The sequence below is a fragment of the Ochotona curzoniae genome, unplaced genomic scaffold (assembly GCF_017591425.1).
Source record: "Ochotona curzoniae isolate NIBS_2020 unplaced genomic scaffold, NIBS_Ocur_1.0 contig_2321, whole genome shotgun sequence".
Lineage (NCBI taxonomy): Eukaryota > Metazoa > Chordata > Mammalia > Lagomorpha > Ochotonidae > Ochotona > Ochotona curzoniae.
The window spans coordinates 11,858,183-11,875,451 of NW_024465421.1; the positions used below are offsets into that span (position 1 = coordinate 11,858,183).

Consider the following 17,269-nt stretch of genomic DNA (forward strand, 5'->3'; position numbering starts at 1 on the left):
ACCAAACTAGAGATTACTTAGAAGTTTGTTTTTAAATTTCCATATTCTCCCAAAGGCTCCGCGCCCAAGATTTAACTTTTATCTAAATACTGACAACTCCCACACACACCTCTTCTCCGAGCACCAGAACCACATGTCCCACTGTCTACGGGGTATTTGGTGCTGGATGTCCCACAGGCACAGACGCAACGAGTGCAACAACGCTGGTTGTCTCCCTGCTCTCTCCCATAGCGTCTGATCCCTCTGTTTCGATGTCACCGTTAGTGAGTGCTCAACCATCCTCTCAATGGCTGCCCAAGCGAGATTCTGAAAGCACTGTGGCTTCCTCCTCTTGGTGCCACTTAAGACCACCAGTATTTACTGTACATCCGCGTGGCTGCCATTTCAGGTCCCTGAGTTCCGAAAACCTGTCCACACTGCTACTACCTTAACGCTAATCATTGTGTCATGGGATTATTGTGATTACTGAGTTATCTTTGAAGCCTGGGATGTGTGTGGCAGGGGATGAGTCATTTGTCAACATCAGCTATTCACAACAGAGCCATGGCTTCTCCCGGTAAAATTACGATCCTCCTACTCCTGTCCTACCTCTGGTCTTACTGTACCCAGCCCTTCCACCACAGTGCACACTGCTCTCCCTCCCTTCCCTGCCTCCCGCTGCCAACAACCTTTTGGAAACTCAAATCTGATCACATGCTCTATAAATCAAAACTTCTCAGTCTTAGAAAATCTGTCAGTATTATACACTATAAAACTAGGTCAAAGAAGAAAAACCTAAAGAATGAGCTCAAAAAAATTATAAAAAGAAAACTGACCAAATTCTATAACAACTACTTCTTTTAAAGCTTAAAAATAATAGATGCTTTTCTTGATATAATAAATATATCAAAGACTTTTATCAGGCTTACTGGTAAAATTCCAGAGGCATATGTATTAAGGCCACAATCAAATTAAGAAACCTACCATCAGCACTCTAATTGAACATCATTCTGCAAGAACCAACCAAGGCAATTACATAAAATAAAATTTTAAGAGGCTTAGATGTTGAAAAAGAGGACACAGCACTAACTAGTAGTATCTGAACGGTGTCTTGGAGAAATTCCTCAAAGGTTTGGAATGTGGTTGACATCATTTTTCTGAATTTTAGCCCTGATCAATTTTTCCCCATTTTTAATCTCTTGGTCATTTCAGGAATAATTTGCAAGAAGGAGATATTCAACATATAATCCCAGTAGAGCATGAATTATTTTTTAACTAGAAATATGTTGCTCTAAATCTCAGAGAAAGGAATCATTGGGTAAGAGGAGGCCGGTCTTACATACATTATCTTTAACAAACTGGAATTCAAGACAACATGGGTGTCCCAAGATTCAGTCCAGCCGATTCCTCTATGGGTTGAGTCTGTGGGTCATTGCCAAACCACCATCAAACATCTATACTAAGTGACTAAATACTCTCTGAAGTCAGAAACTTGGAGATCTGGGCAATTTTCAGGAAGCATTTAACTTGTCTTTTACCTGACAGGCAGAGAGACAGCTGCCAGATAGAAAGCTCCCATCTGCTGGTTCACTCCCAGCATGCAGAGGAGCCACATCTCCTATCTGAGTGGTAGGGACCCAATCCACTAGCCACCACCTGTTGCCTAGGAGAATGTGCGTGAGCAGGAAGCTGGAATCCAGAGCAGAACTGGGATTTGAACTGAAAGACAGGGATACCTGGAGTGCAGGTATCCCAAGCCACATCAGATGCCCACCTCTGGTCAGGTTCAGAATACACTCAACCCAGTTTAATGTCAAATGCTTTCTAGGTTGGTTTCCCTGATCACTCTGGGTCCTATAACATCCAGGACTGTGAAGTGCCTACTCTGACTCCATGCAGCCTCAACTCCACAGACAAGGGCCATGCTCTTCCCAGGAATGGCCAGAGTTGGTTTTCACTTTGAAGAAACATAACTTGCCTCTGGCAATCCCTGCTCTCCCCAGCAGTGTGGGCCATGGCATGCCAGGTCATTCCAGGGATGCTGCACTTGTCACTTTATGCAGGGCACAGCAAACGGGGCTTGAGGCAAACAGAGAAAACAATGAAACCCTGTGCTCCTCTTCCTCACTCCCAAGAGCACCTGTTCTCAAGCTTGCCCAGAAGGTCTCCCCTTCAGTCCTAAGACAGATGACTTGGGAGTAAGACATCCAACAAGTCAGCTTCCTTTCTTGTTTGGAGGTCATTTCCTGCCTCCATTTGGGTGCAAACCAAGACAGACAAGGCTTACCTCTTCCTTGCTTACACCCTCAGAACAGGAGCCATGATGAGGTGTCCTCCAGGGACTTACCCCTGCCTAGGTTCCAAGTTCATGTAGCATGAAGCCCGCAGTGCTTGCTGTGTATCCCCTCTACTGCGGTGACAGCTGCTACAGCTCTGGGCGCTGCTCAGCAATGTGATTATTTCTAAAGATGTGACATAAATACTAACATGGGGTCCCTGGAGCTGCAGAGTCACTCCTTGGCAGCTTAATTTGGACATTCAATCAAAACTATCCATCGGCGTCTTTGCACAGCTCAAGCAGCAAAAGCCAGAAGCCCCACAATCTGCTCGGTGAGATGGCTAAGTGATGGGTTTAATTTGCACAGGCTTGGGACAAAAGCATCCCCAGCTCCAAGGACGGCAGGCTTAACTCCCATCCTCTAGAGATACAGTCCATATTTTCTCATTTCTTCAGTGGGCTCCCTGCTTTGGCAGAAGAGTTCTATCTGCATGAACCACATCACTGAGTCACCGAATTCAAAGGATTTTTAAAAACCTGACAGCCACATGCTCACACCCTGTTCCCCAGGCAATCCCAGGAAAGGGCTGTCATTTGAAGATAAGTCTTCTGCTTCTTCTATTGTTGTTCATGGGTGATGGGGGGAAACAACATCTGTTCGAAGGAGTCCCAACAGGAACAGCTCTCCTTATGTGTTGTCAAACATCCTCAGTGGTGCAGGAGCAGTCACAGAAGTTTTCTGCTGGACTTATTGTTCTTTAAATGGGACTGGCTGGCTGGCTGGATGAACAGATGGGTGACAGGATGGATGGATGGATGATGGATGGATGGAGGGATGGATGAGTTGAGTGAAAATTTGAATGGATTGTCTAGATAGATGGAGGCAAGGAGAAAGGGAGGGAGACAGACTGGGAGGGAAGGAATGGAAGTAGGTAGGGAGAGAGTATGTGAGGCAGGATGAAAGGGAGTGAGGTAGGGATGGAGGGTGGGAGAGAGGAAGGGAGGGAGGGATAAATGAGTGGATAGACGGATGGGTTAGGTTGATGAATGGAAGAAGAGAGGGAGAGAGGAATGAGTTGAGTGGATGGCAAGATGGATGAGTTGGATGGGTAGGCAGGAGGATGGTTGAATGAATGAATTGGTAGCTGGATGACTAAAGTGATGGGTATTAGCTAGCCTTCAGGAAAGTGTCATTCTTCTCACTTCCACTGTTGTAAGTTTGCCCAACTATCAGTACTTCAAGGACGCTGTAATACCTGCTGAATCCCTATCCACCGATTACTTTCTCCTATCTCCTAATCTGTTCCACTGTTGGTACACAGACCTCACAGTCAAAACACTTCCAAACGGCACAGCCCAGGCACCTGTTAACCAATACTGACACTGTCCTCAGATCACAGTGCTGGAGGCCCTCAGTGTACGCACAGGCATCTTGGGCCATGGGGAGAGCAGCTGGGAGAGTGTGGTCAGCCCACTTAATGGAGATCAGGGCCACATGCCAGCTGCTGGAGAAGAACCACTGGGGTGACCATCTGTAAAAGGGGCAGAGCTGAGAAAAGGCAGGTCCCAGCACAACCCCCACCCTGTGCCTCTACCTGGTCCTCCAAAATCAGCTCAGGCGCAGGAGAACATTCCAGGGTTCCTGCCCATCAGCAGATGCCGCACTGCAGTTCTCTGAATGCAAGAAAGTCCCAGGATGGTTCTCCCTGCAGCTCAGGACAGCCAGCGCATTTCCAATACTTGTGGCAGGACAGGATGCAGTGGTTGGAAGCCAAGTGCTTCTCCCTCCTTGGCACCTGACAGAATGTTGTCAATTGTACCCTGAGGCCCTTTCCCCCAGACCAGGCAGCCAGACATGAGTCATCCCCTGCCTATGGAAGGGAGTTGTCAGGCATGACTGAGGAACAAAGGCAGCAAACGCTTGACTTCCCAGCTCTATGAGAAGCCAGGCTCCAGGAGCGCCCCATCCTGGTGCCCTGCATTATTCCTCTGCCATCCCAACTCTGATTCAATCTTATCTTTCCCCTTTTGCCGCTTGCACGTCCCCCACCGTGAGAGAGATCTCCAGGAGTTTCCCCTAGCCTCACAAACCGGGCTGAGACCAAGGTCAAAGAGGTGGAACTGCGGCATGTAAGGACACTTGCCATTTTCGACACACTCCAAACATTCCCTCGGCTGCCCTTCCCTCACACCAGGGACAAATAAGCAGTTCTCACAGGATGAAAATCCCTCTTCTCCCCAACCCCTACCAGCAGCATCACCTGGGAATTTGCTAGACACGCAACTTATGAGGGCAGATTTTTGGTGCAATGATTAGGAATGCCTGGGTTTAAGCCACTCACTCCTGATCCAACTTCCTGTGGATGCACATCCTGGGAAGTAACAGGAGCCTGCTCAACCACCTGCATCCCTGTCACCCACATGGGAGACTCCAAATGACTTCTGGGCTCCAGCCCTTGACTGCTAAAGGCATTCGGGGAGTGAATGAGCAGATAAAAGACTGCTTTCCATCTGTCTCAGTCTTTCAAATAAAATGAAAATCAAGCCAACCCTTTAAAGCAAGAAGCTGCTTAAGGATCTCCCCGATCCCACACCAGCGTGCTTGGCTCTGGCTCCTAGCTCTGCTTCCAACTGCAGCTTCCTGATACTGCGAGCCCTGGAATGCAGCAAGTAAGGGCTCGGGTCCCTGGGTCTCTGCCACCCACACGGGAGCCTCAGAATGAGTTCAAACGCCTGTTTTCGGCCTGGTTCTGCCCTAGCGTGAAACTGCGAATGGCAGCTCTCCCCCAACACACACACACACCTCCACCCACCCCAATTCACTTCCCCTTGCTCTATCTCTTTCAAATAAAATAAAAATGACATTAAAAATCGTTTTAAGCAAAGGGAAATTCTCAGATTCCTCTTCAGAGACCACTTCAGCCAACAACCAAACCGTGCTGAACACAACTCCCAGATTACGCAAACAGCCCCTCAGACGCAATCATCACATCTCATGACCAGCACCTTCCAATAGAACTATCTAGAACAACAGCAAGAGTAACTGTTCAACAGAGTAGCCACCAGCCATGTGTGGCTGTCGAGTCCTTAAAGTTGGCTATGGTGTCAGAAGTAAACGGCCTTTCCCTGCATTTCATGTAGTAATTAAATTCATCCAGATAGCCACCATGGCTCATGGCTGCCATGCTGCACAGAGCAGCTCAGACCATGGCACCAGTCTCCTAAGCCCCTCCCCTCATCCCCTCTTCCCTCCAGGTCAGCCTGGGGGCTGCAGACAACTCCTCTGCCAGGAGCGCATACCTCACCACTCCATACCTACTCAAAGCATCCTCTGTGACTCACTGTTGCCCATTGATGTTATCTTGGTGTTCTTTTAGAAAGTGATCCTTTTGGGCCCAGCACGGTAGCCTAGCAGTTAAAGTCCTTGCCTTGTATGCACTGGGGCTCCCATATGGGTACTAATTCATGTCCCAGTGGCCCCACTTCCCTTCCAGCTCCCTGCTAGTGGCCTGGGAAAGCAGTGGAGGATGGCCCAAAGCCTCTGGACCCTGTATCCACATGGGAGACCTGGAAGAAGCACCTGGCTCCTGGCTTCAGATCAGCTAAGCTGAGCTCCGGCCCTTGCAGCTGCTTGGGGAGTGAATCAACGGATGGAAGATCTTCCTCTCTGTCTTTATCCACCTTACCAATACAAATAAGTAAATCTGAAAAAAAAAAAAAGTAAGAAAAAGAAGGTGATCCTTTCCAAAATGTAATAATGGAAAAAGATGAAACGCTCACAGTTGATGGTGAACGTGGCCTTGTCCCAAGCACTGCGCACGTACGAGCTCAGACATCCTGACCGGACTCTGCGATGTATTCCGGCCCCACCATTTCAGGGACATGGAAACAGACGGTTGAAAAGCTGCAGTGACTTGTCCAAGTTCACATAATGGTAATGACACCAGAAATACGTCCAGGTTCCTCACACCACTGCAACGAAGATATCTGGGCTGCATCGAAGTTAATTCCTTTTTTTTTTTTTTTTTACCAGAGCCATTTTATTTACCTCAAAAAGCAGAGTGACAGAGAAGGAAGACAGACAAGATCTTCAGTTTGCTACTTTCCTCCCCAAATACCCGATACAGTCAGGTCTGCGTCAGGCCAAAGTCAGGAGCCCAGAACTCCACCCAGGTTTCTCGCGTGGGTGATGTGAGCTCTGGCACTTGGGAGCACCATGCACAGTGCATTGTTAGGCAGCTGCGACTCAAACCAGCACTCTCCTGCAGCTGGCAGGTGCCTAACCTTCTCTTCTACATTGCTGGTCCCAGGGTTATCATCTTATTTTTTTAAAAAAGATTTATTTACTTATTGGAAAGTCACATGTACAGAAAGGAGGAGGAGAGACAGAGAGGAAGATCTTCCATCCGATGATTCACTCCCCAAGTGATGCTATGCCGATCCGAAGCCAGGATCCAGGAACTTCTTCCGGGTCTCCCATACAGGTGCAGGGTCCCAAAGCATTGGGCTGTCCTCGACTGCTTTCCCAGGTCACAAACAGGCAGCTGGATGGGAAGTGGAGCTGCCGGGATTAGAACCAGCGCCCATATGGGATCCTGGCGCGTTCAAGGCAAGGACTTTAGCCGCTAGGCCACGCCACCGGGCCCGGTTAACATGTTATTAAGCAAATAAGCCAAATCTATAGCAAGTCAAGGTACGCTTCCAGGAGCAAGGGAGCGGGCAGGCTCTGCATACTTCTGGTGTGCCCTGTGGGTCTGAGGTTTCTCTGCAATTTCTACCATGTTAGATGGAGGGGGAGGGGGTATGTATGCATTGAGATGAGGAAAAGGGCTCCAAGATTAAGACAGGTGGATAGTTCCTTGGAACAGAAGTGCCATCTATTTTCTTTCCTAGTGATTTCAGAGGTGTGTCACAGCTGAACCCACAATGCTGATGAGATTATAATGAGCCTCAGGTTAATTAAGGTCATGGCTGGCTGGCATTATGGCTACCTTGCTCTGGGACATTGGTCAGCCCTGTAGCTTCTGAGTTGTTATAATCTAGAAAAGACCTTGAAATTCTTCCCCAGGACACATCTAGCAGTCTGTCCATGCCCACAGTAACAGCAGGGCAAGAAGAAGCTCCTTGCTCTTGGCTTCAGATCAGCTCAGTTCTGGCTGTTGTGGCCATTTTGGGGAGTGAACCAGTGGAAAAAGATCTCTCCCCCTCTCTCCCTTTCTCTCCCTCCCCTTCTCTTTGTAAATCTCCCTTTCAAGTGAAAATAAATAAATCTTTAAAAAAATTTTTGAAAAATTGAGGCTGTGTGACCCTGAAGACCATGCCTTCAGGTAGTCCTTGTTGGGGCACAATAGGCTGAGGGCTTCTGGGGACTCCAGCATCCGCTATCAGGCACCAGGTTAAGTCCCAGCCATTCCACTTCCGATCCAGCTCCCTGCTCACCTGCCCGGGAAAGCACTTGGGATTCTGTCACTCACATGGAAGACCCAGATGGCGTTCCAGGCTCCCGGCCTCAGCCTGGCCCAGCCACGCTGCTAGCGGCTATTTAGGCAGCAGAGTAAGACTGAAAATCTTCCCCCTACCCCCACTCCATCATTGTGCTTTTTCAAATACATTTTTTTTTTCTTTTCAAAAGAAGAAGAAATCATGGCTTTTTCCTGCCTGGGAGAGTCCCCTGGGTCAGCTCCTTTCCCCTCTCTCATTTAATCTGCAAGTACGGCCATGCATGCCTGGGCTGCAGCTCCCAAGTCGGCCTGAAACACATCACTTGTTCTTCTGGAGTGAACACGTGTGAGCTCTCATCAGATGTCTTGGGCTCCTTCAGGGAAAGATCAACATATTTACCCCCAAAATAGCATCTTTCCATTTTGGCACATGTTAGGTAAAGTGAACCCGGCATAGGAAAAAAAAAAATGATGTAAAGGGGGGCAGGAATACTGAACTTTAGACGGAGACATTTGAAATGTGGAAAAATGTTTCACCCAGGTGGGATCCAAGCAGGTGAGCAACGGGAGGGAGTTTTTAAATCAGGGGGAGGGGAAGGGAGAGCTTTGACAGCTCGAAGAATTCTCATCCCAACCTGCATCGCGGGGCTGACAGTCAGACATGCAGCAAGCAGTGCACCTGTCAGGATGGATGAAGCCAAAGACCAGGCATGGATGTGCAGGCCTTCTCAGGACCAGAAGAAATCGACCCTTTCCTCACCAGATCGTGCTCAGAAAAAGCAGAGTAGGTGCAAAGGGGGTCACGAAGTCAAGGGGTTCTGGAGGTGTGGATGAGTTGCCCACAGACAGGGAGTACCCTGATGCCTCCTCATCCAGCCATGGTCGAGATGACAGGTACAACACAGGTGCTTCTTGGTTGTAGCAAAACACCTGATGTGCTGCAGACAGGGTTAACGAAAGCAGACTGGCAGCTGCCAGGGCAAGGATGGGGCAGGAATGAGCTGTGATGGCTTACTAGGTAGGAGGGGATTTTTTTTGCAGAGCCACAAGAATGTTCTGGAACTAGACAGAGGTAGTGGTTACACAACCCTGTGAATGTACTGAATGCTACTGAACTGCTCACTCTAAAGTGGTCAGTGTTACGTGGCGTGAATTTCATCTCAATAATAGTAAGAGAGCAGTGAGCTCGGCTGGGCACTCACATAGTGATGATAACGCCCTGACCAAGATCCTGCAGCAGGACCCAAAGGTGCCTCCAGTCTTTCCAGATGCGCCCTTGGTGATACATGCCTCTGTGAAGTCTTGGTCTGGACCACTACAGTCTTACACCCACTTTGGTCCTCACAACCTCCATCCCTGCCTCCATCCCTACCTCCATCCCCACATCCAGACCCAACACCTCCTCCAGTCACTTATGGCTACCTGCCGTTTCCTGAACATGCCTACCTCTAATGGAGAAGATATACTGCAGTGCTGTGTCCGCCCACTCCCCCCCCCCAGCTTCTCCCCAAGACTTCGACACAGATGCTCACTCTTTTCCCTGACACAGGGATCTGTGCCCCCCCAATCACATTGGCACCATCAGCCCTGCTGAGTTGGACTAGACCACCGTGCTCTATGCTAGATACACACGAGCAGCAGTGGGAACTGCACAGCTTCTTTCTGCTCCCTTTCCTCTAGTCCTGTCATCATGGAAGTTGAGAGAGAGAACAGAAGAGAAGCTGGGGTTCCTCTCCTCTTCCCATGCCAGCCACAGGGAGTCCTGATGGCAGAGGAAGCCTTTGACAGAAACCCAAGAGAAAATATTTAGGGGTGTGCCAGGATGACAAAGCCAGTAAGTTCCTCCACCCATGCCTGAACCACCTGCTGCCACTGAACATCCCAGACCAATTGTATCCATCCAAGTCTTCTCCCCTAACCCATATTCTCACAGCAGGCCTGAATGGGAAAGGATTGGCACGCCCCTAGAGGTCAGGATGTCACCATGCTCCTCCCCCCGGCGAGGGCGCACTTCCCCTGGCCCTTGGGCTGAAAGCCAGCTCCTTCTTCCAGATAGGTCTTGAATGCCACCTGCTCTCCGAAGCCTCTCTTAACTGCATCAGACCTTCCACAGAATTTGTACCCTTCTTGTACCCAGCGCCACAATACACTTCAGAGATGGGATTACTTCCTGATGCAGAGTTAGCACAGGGAAGGAGCTGCAGAAGCTTTTGTACAGTGGCTAAGAGCTTAGTCTCAAACCCAGATAGACCCAAGACTCAGTCAATGTGATGTCAATTCAATGGTGTGGCCTTAGAAGGCTTCTTCCCTTCTCTGACATAGAAGCATTGGATGTGTTCAGGAGCTATAATGCCTACAAACACATGCATGGCGATGACTGGTACACACTCAACAGCTCTATCCTATTCTCTTGCTGCCTAGCTTATGACTGTGTATTATCTCATAGGTGCACCATAAAAAATAATTATTTAATGTCATAAAATCCCCTGAATTCCAGCAAAAACTCAAAGGTTACTGAGGACAGAGTATTTCTTGGGTGTCCAAACTTTTGTACTCCTAACCCTAGTACGATACCAAGCACCCAGTAGGTGGTCAATAATTGTGTGAGGAATGATGATGAGTGAGGTAATGGGATGACCAACCAACACCCCTCAAACCATGCCAGTAGTTTTAACTACTGCAGAGCCCTTACGCCTATATGGGTCGATGCCCATTCTTTGGTTCCCCAGGGGGACGGCTGGTACTTGTATCCAGCACAGAGCTTAGAAAACTTCATTGTAGTTGTCCATTCAATGGAAGGAGTGACCCTAAGTCCATCACTTTGGAGACTTGTGGAAATAGAGAAGCAGCCCAAGTCCTCCACAGAGAACGTATGGGGGTTGGGATTAGTTCTGGCCTCTCACGATGACAGTGACAATGACAAAGGTGACAGGTTTGGCTGAGCAAATACTACGTATCAGGTGCTGCTTCCTGAGCTCTGCACCTGCTCAGACCCAGAGGCCAGGCCTGCCATGGCCATACTTCCCTACCTGTCTCCGGGAAGCTGGAATTCAGTCCATACACAAAGAGCAATGTCCGGACTGCTTTCACAAGAGGCTCTTCCAAGGCCACCCGCTTTCTTGCACGAGGCCCAGGAGACGGGGACTGGCCTCAGCCGTCCCTCTGCTGCACCCAGGCAGCTTCTTTTGATCTGCAGCCTTGTTCTTGACCAGCTGAGGGAGGTGCAATGGCCAGGAGCCCGGAGACAGCCTGGGTTTACCTTGGGGCTTTGTTCTTTACCAACCCCGTGCCCTACAAGGGACTCGGCTTCTCAGGCATGCCATCTTCTTCTTTAAAAAGATGGGGCAGATGGTAATGACTGCCTCACACAGTTGCTGCAACGCTTAAACAAACTAATAGAATGTCAGGTCTCTAACAGACATTCGCAATGTGCTGGCTTGTTTCCACGGGCTATCACTCTCCTCCCAAGCCTGCCCCGCGTTCCAGCAGATCATCGAATGACCTTGAGGGTGCATGTCCTCACTTCCCAGAGTTCCGAGGGTTCATTAAGAACCAGGATCTGAAGCAAACAAGCCTTCTCCATCTACGTTTCTTCTACAGCCGAGCCCTCTCTGCCCCTCTTCTGTAATTTATAAAGCTTTTTTTTTCTTTTTGCTTACTTAACTGCAGATGCAGCAAAAGCCAAAGCAAATAATTCCTTAGATCTCATCCCCAAATCAAATGAATGCTTTAATGTGTAAGTTCCCCTTCTGGTCTTTATCCACAACAACATGCCATTTTCACATACATACGACATGGCGCATCTATTTTACAGTTTTCACTGACGAGGGTGTCCCTTGGGGCCCTGATGAGTGACTTGCAGAAGCTCAGCTTTCCCACTGAGAACAGCTATCCAACCATATGAACAAATAGAAACAGGTTCCTAAGGACCTGGAATGGAGATGTGTCTGACACTCTGGGTGCTGCTGCTTCCCGTGGGGTGAACACCCATTTGCAGCACCGGGTAGGGGGACTGAGATTCAAGACACAGAAGCCAGCAGAATTTGAGGCATTCTTTAGGGGTTAGAAATGAGGGCCCAGCATGGTGGCACAGTGGCTAAAATCCTCACCTTGAACGCACCAGGATCCCATAAAGGGCATCAGTTCGTGTCCTGGCTGCCCCACTTCCCATCCATTTCCCTGCTTGTGGCCTGGGAAAGTAGTCAAGGATGGCCCAAACCCTTGGGACCAGCACGAGAGATCCAGAAGAAGCTCCTGGCTCCTGGCTTCAGATCAGCTCAGCTCCCGGTTGTTGCGGCCACTTGGGGAGTGAACCTACAGGCGGATCTTACTCTCTGTCTCTCCTCTCTGTATGCCTGACTTTCCAACAAAAATAATAAATAAATCTTAAGAAGAAAAAGAAATGAGAGCTCCCAGAGAAAGCTGGGATTAGAGGGGGAGGTGGCTAAGAAGAGCAAAAACTTGAACCTGATGCTCAGTGTTGGTTCATCCCTTAAAACTCTGCCAATCCAACTGCAGAGGTTGCGGTGCCAAGCAGAAATCTGGGAGCCAGCATGGTGGCGGAGCACACTGGGCCACAGCCTGTGATGTCAGCATCCCATAAGGCACTGGCTCCAGTCCTGGCCGCTCCACCTCTGACCTTGCTCCCTGTTGATGTGCCTGGGAAAGCAGCTGAAGATAGTTCAAGTGTTTGAGCCTCTGCGACCATGCGGGAGGTGTGGAAGAAGCTCCTGGATCCCGGCTTCATTCTGACACAGGATATGACTGGAATTCAAACAGAAAGTTTTGAACACACCTAGAAATCGGACCAGGAGGAAAAGTAGGCATCAAGAAAGACCCACAACAGACCCTGGCACTGGGAGGACCAGACATGAATCCCCATTAAAACGGTAGGCAGAAATGGGTAAGAAGATAGTGGGTCCCACCCAAGAACTATCCACTGTTAAAAAAAAATAATAATTTTAAGTACATTACCAAGGATTAAAAATCCTACACACTTTTAAAAGAAGAAATAGGGAACCCCTTGCTACAGCTGGCTAAGCCACTGCTTGGAATACCTGCACGTCATGTCAGAGCAGTGATCGAAGACTCCACTGCTCGGCTTCCAATCCAGCTTCCTGCTAACGTGCCTGGGAAGGCAATGGATGATGACCCAATAACCCTGGAGATCATGTAGGGAGACCTGGATGGAACTCTGAGTGCCTGACTTCCATCCCACCAGGTCCAGGTTGTTGAGGGCATTTGAAGTGTAAGCCAGCAGGCAAAAAAGCTCTCTCTCTCTCTCTCTCCCTCCTTCTGTCACTCTGCCTTTCAAATAAATAGATAAATCCTTAAAAAAAGGAGAAGAAGCAATAACAATTCTTCATTTCAGGAAGAATGAATACACTTAATAAATACAATTTTGAAAAGTAAATTATAATAGGATCTGGCATGACAGCTTAGTGCGTAAATTCTCACCTTACATGTGCCAGGATCCCATATGGGCACCAGTTCATGTCCTGGCTGCCCCACTTCACATCCAGCTCCCTGCTTATGGCCTGGGAAAGCAGCGGAGGGCAGCCCAAGGTCTTGGAACACTGTGCCTCTGCAGGAGACCCGGAAGAAGCTCCTGGCTCCTGGTTTCAGATCAACTCAGCTCTGACCATCGTGGCCACTTGGGGAATGAACCAGTGGAAAGAAGATCTTCTAAATCTCTCTCTCTGTATATCTTCCTTTCCAGTAAAAATAAATCTTTAAAAAATAAAGTAAATAAATACAGTAACTTAAATTAAGAGTGTAATGCAGCAGATTAGAAGCAGATTAGAAGCATCTGGAGAGAGAAGTGAGAAAGCAGTCATTGGGAACCATGAGCACACAGCCTGGAGAGCACGGGAGAGCCAGAAGAGGGGCACACGATGCAAAGGCTAGCACATGCATCATTAAAACCCCAGCACGAAAAGGAGAGAGTGGCGGAGAACAGGCGAGAGCTTTCCACTACTGATGAAAGACATCGAGCTTGAGAATCAAGAAACCTGAAAGCACCAAACAGGATAAACACCACACACACACACACACACACACACACACACACGCACATCACAGTCAAGCCACTAAGAATCAAAGATGAAGAGAACATCTAAAAGCTAGCCAGATTTAAAAAAAAAAATACCTTACCTTCAAAGGAATAAGACAGCAAGAATAACAAAAATGATGAAAGAAGCACAATGGGATAATAACCTTAAAGAACAACAACAAAAAAAACCCTGCCAATTTTGACTTCTATAGTCAGCAAAAAAAAATTTTTTTTCTTCAAAAGAAAGTGTGGAAAAAAAGGTCCTTTAAAATATATTTACTGTAAGCCCAACCTAAGCTAAATTCTAGAGGAAGTCTCCAGATGCAAGCAGAAAGATTCCTGATGGAAATACGAAAACGTAAGTAGCAATGAGAAGCGACAGGTAGATTCGTCCATCTGAACAAGGTTGTCAATGACACGCTATCCATCATAACACACAGCATAGATATTATATAGCTACGTTAAAGTGCATACAATGAGAAGCAGTAAGTGGAACTACAATGTTTATGAATCTAGGATTATTTGCAAAGTGTTAAAGGTGCTAACATATTGCACTGTAAATAGTTGAAGATGTGGGGCCTGCATGTAGCACAACAGGTTAATCCCCCCACTTACAGCATCAGTGTCCCACACAGATAGTGGTTCAAGCCCTGGCTGCTCTACTTCCAATCCAGCTCCGTGTTAATGGCCTGAGACAGCAGCAGAGGATGGCTCAAATGCCTGGGCCCCTCTACCCACATGGGAGACCCTGAAGAAGCTCCTGGCTCCTTCCTGACTCTGCATCGAGTCAGCTCTGGCTGTTGCTGCCAACTGAGGAGTAAACTAGTGGATGGAATATTTCTCTTTCTCTCTATAACCATGCATTTCAAATAAAAACAAGATAAATCTTTAAGAGTCACATATAAAACTGGGTTGATATTATATTATGCTTACAGGAAATACTCTCTTAAACATAAGGACATAGAAAGAATCAAATTGAAAGTGAAAAAAAAATACATGTATCTTATTATATGTCATCAGACATTATAAACATATACTATCTCAAGAGATTAACCAAAACTTTCATCTCTATTTCAAAAAGAAAGCAGACATTTTAGTCAAAAAGCATGATCTGAGATCAAGAGACACATTTCAAAATGATAAAAAGATCAGTGCAGCAAAGAGACACAACAATTATTTAAATAATGACGTTGCTTCAAAGAACATAAAGCAAAACTTGAGACAACTAAAAAGCAAAAATCATAGTAGGAGACCTCAACACAGTGCTTTCATAACAGAGCAATCAAACAAAAAAATCAATAAAGACACAGAAAAGGTGAACCTAATTAATAAGTCTCCCCAAGCTACACATCCAGATGGAATGCTGCATGCATTACAAGAGTACCTGGAAGATTTTTGCAAACGTTAAAGAACATGAAATTGCATGCATGCTCAGGCCATGATGGAAATAAATCAGAAACCAAACAGGGAAAAAAAAAACAAAACCACAACAGAATATCCATGAAAGACTGGAAATGAAACATACAAGTTTGAATTAGCCAGGGTGGGTAGTGGCAAGAAGTCATCATGGACAATTAGATATATCCAGAATTGGGGAGGGCCAGCTGAGTCAGTGTTTAGAAGGCAACCTGCACCTTGAACATCAATAATAGGAAAGAGGCCAAGCTGAAAACCAACAACCCATCCAGCAGGTGCAAATCCCAGCAAACCAGAACAGCCAATAACATCCCTGTCCAGTTCTCCTTTCTCCCTTCTCCCAGGCCTCTCCCAGCCTTTACTCTCCCCTCCTTCCAGTCCCCACTGAAGACCCACCACATGGCTGTTCCTCCTTGCTGAGACAATACCTGAGGATTACAAACAAACAAACAAACAGTAGAATCCCCTGATACACACCACTCCACAAACATACATACATACACAAACTGGTTTCCTTCCCCACAATAGATTTTGCCTATTTCTCCATGTCCGATTGTAACTAGCTCGTTGTTACACTGCATGTTACCCCGCAGCATACACAGACCACAAAGTATCCGGTGTTGGTTTCTGTAACAACAGGCCTTCAGGAGACAATGAGCCTTTTCCCACCACCAAACACAATGCCATCGACATCGATGGAGCTCATCTCCCTAGCGCTCAGAAGACCCCGAACCACAGCCTAGATACCTGGACATCTCACACTCTGGCATAACGGTCTCAATCATCCTTCGCGCCACAGCAGCCTTCACGTTGGCTATGCATTACTCTTCATGAATGGGCCCAGCGTGACACCCAAAGGCCATGACGCAAACACCATTCTCACTCCTCTTGTAAGAAGAGAGAAGCTAGCAGAAGCATCGCTCACGCGATGAGAGAGCCTCTAAAGAAGGGATTACTCTCAGACGCGAGTGAGGTAAAGTGCAAAGACTCAATAAGGCATGGGCAGACAGACGCCCAGAGATCAGCATCGTCACTCCTGGGCCTGAAACAAGCGAAGAGTGGAGGTGGTGTTAGCCGAGCCCTGGTAGCGCCGAGCTGGTGGTGTGGGGAGGAGGTCTCCTGTTGCTGCCAGGTCACCCAGCCAACAACAGGGGTATTAGGAAAGCAACGCTCCTTGTCTCTCCTACAACCTGATAATTACTTTCTCTTACCACAGCAGTGCCACCAGCTGCTCTGGGGAAAACAGTTTTGCAGGGAACAAGCAGAGGACACTCTGCTCTGTAAGGAGGGGTGTGAGTCCCCACGGATGCCAGAGGAGCCTCATTCCGGCGCTGACAGAGGTGCCAGTGGTGGTACTGTCCTCACCCCTGTGTGTGGCCGCTCCTGTGTGTGGCCGCTCCTGTGTGGCCACTACAGCAAGCAGGGGATTGGAGGGAGGGGAGGATGGCATACGGTGAGCTCAGCTCACCCACACTGGGGGTTCCACAGTCCAGTCACGGTTTGCTGGGTGATCTCAGGGCAATTGTTTAACTTGCTTGATTCTCACTTGCTGGCTGGAAAATGAAACTGACTGATACATTCTCTGCTACAAATACCCACTCCAGGTATAGCTGAGAAAGGGAAGTGCCCGTCCAAGACAGAAAGCCAATTTTCTCCATTCTTTGGTTCTGGTCTTGGTTGCATGTGTTGCATTATTCAAGGCGATCCTACCATGTGCTTGGGGCTTGGAACTTGAATTGTTCTCACTGGGGAGGCCCGTGACCATCATATGAGTTAACTAGAGCTAGCCTGCTGGATGGTGAGAACACGGCCCTGTCATCTTTGTCCCTCCAGTTCCCACGAGCCAATCCCCAGTCAGCAAAAATGCTGGACGACCCAGCCAGAAGCAGCCCGGGCCCAGCTCATAGGAACCTACCAACAGACCCAAATGAGAGAAAGAAAACTTTTGGTTTTAAACTTATTGTATCTGAGATGACTTGTCACACAGTAAAGCTTCCTGAAACCGTTGGGAATTTGACATCAGCAACTGGCTTGGATCACTGAAGGTAGGGACCATGTCCCTAAGGATACTTCGGCAGCCTGTCCCGTGCAGACTTCCTAAGT

At 47.9% G+C, this 17,269-nt stretch overlaps 1 protein-coding gene across 3 annotated transcripts in view; it reads right to left on the reverse strand.

The window, feature by feature from the left end:
• The window catches only part of PRKCB (protein kinase C beta), a 289,293-nt gene that overhangs the window by 102,380 nt on the left and 169,644 nt on the right, over positions 1-17,269 (reverse strand). Inside the window, exon 7 of one of the 3 annotated variants that reach the window (XM_040973194.1) lies at positions 6,376-6,390. The exons of the other annotated variants lie outside the window; for them this stretch is intronic. Within the exon in view, the coding sequence (XP_040829128.1) occupies positions 6,376-6,390 (15 nt within the window). The remainder of the gene's footprint in view (positions 1-6,375; positions 6,391-17,269) is intronic. 3 annotated transcript variants of the gene reach the window in all.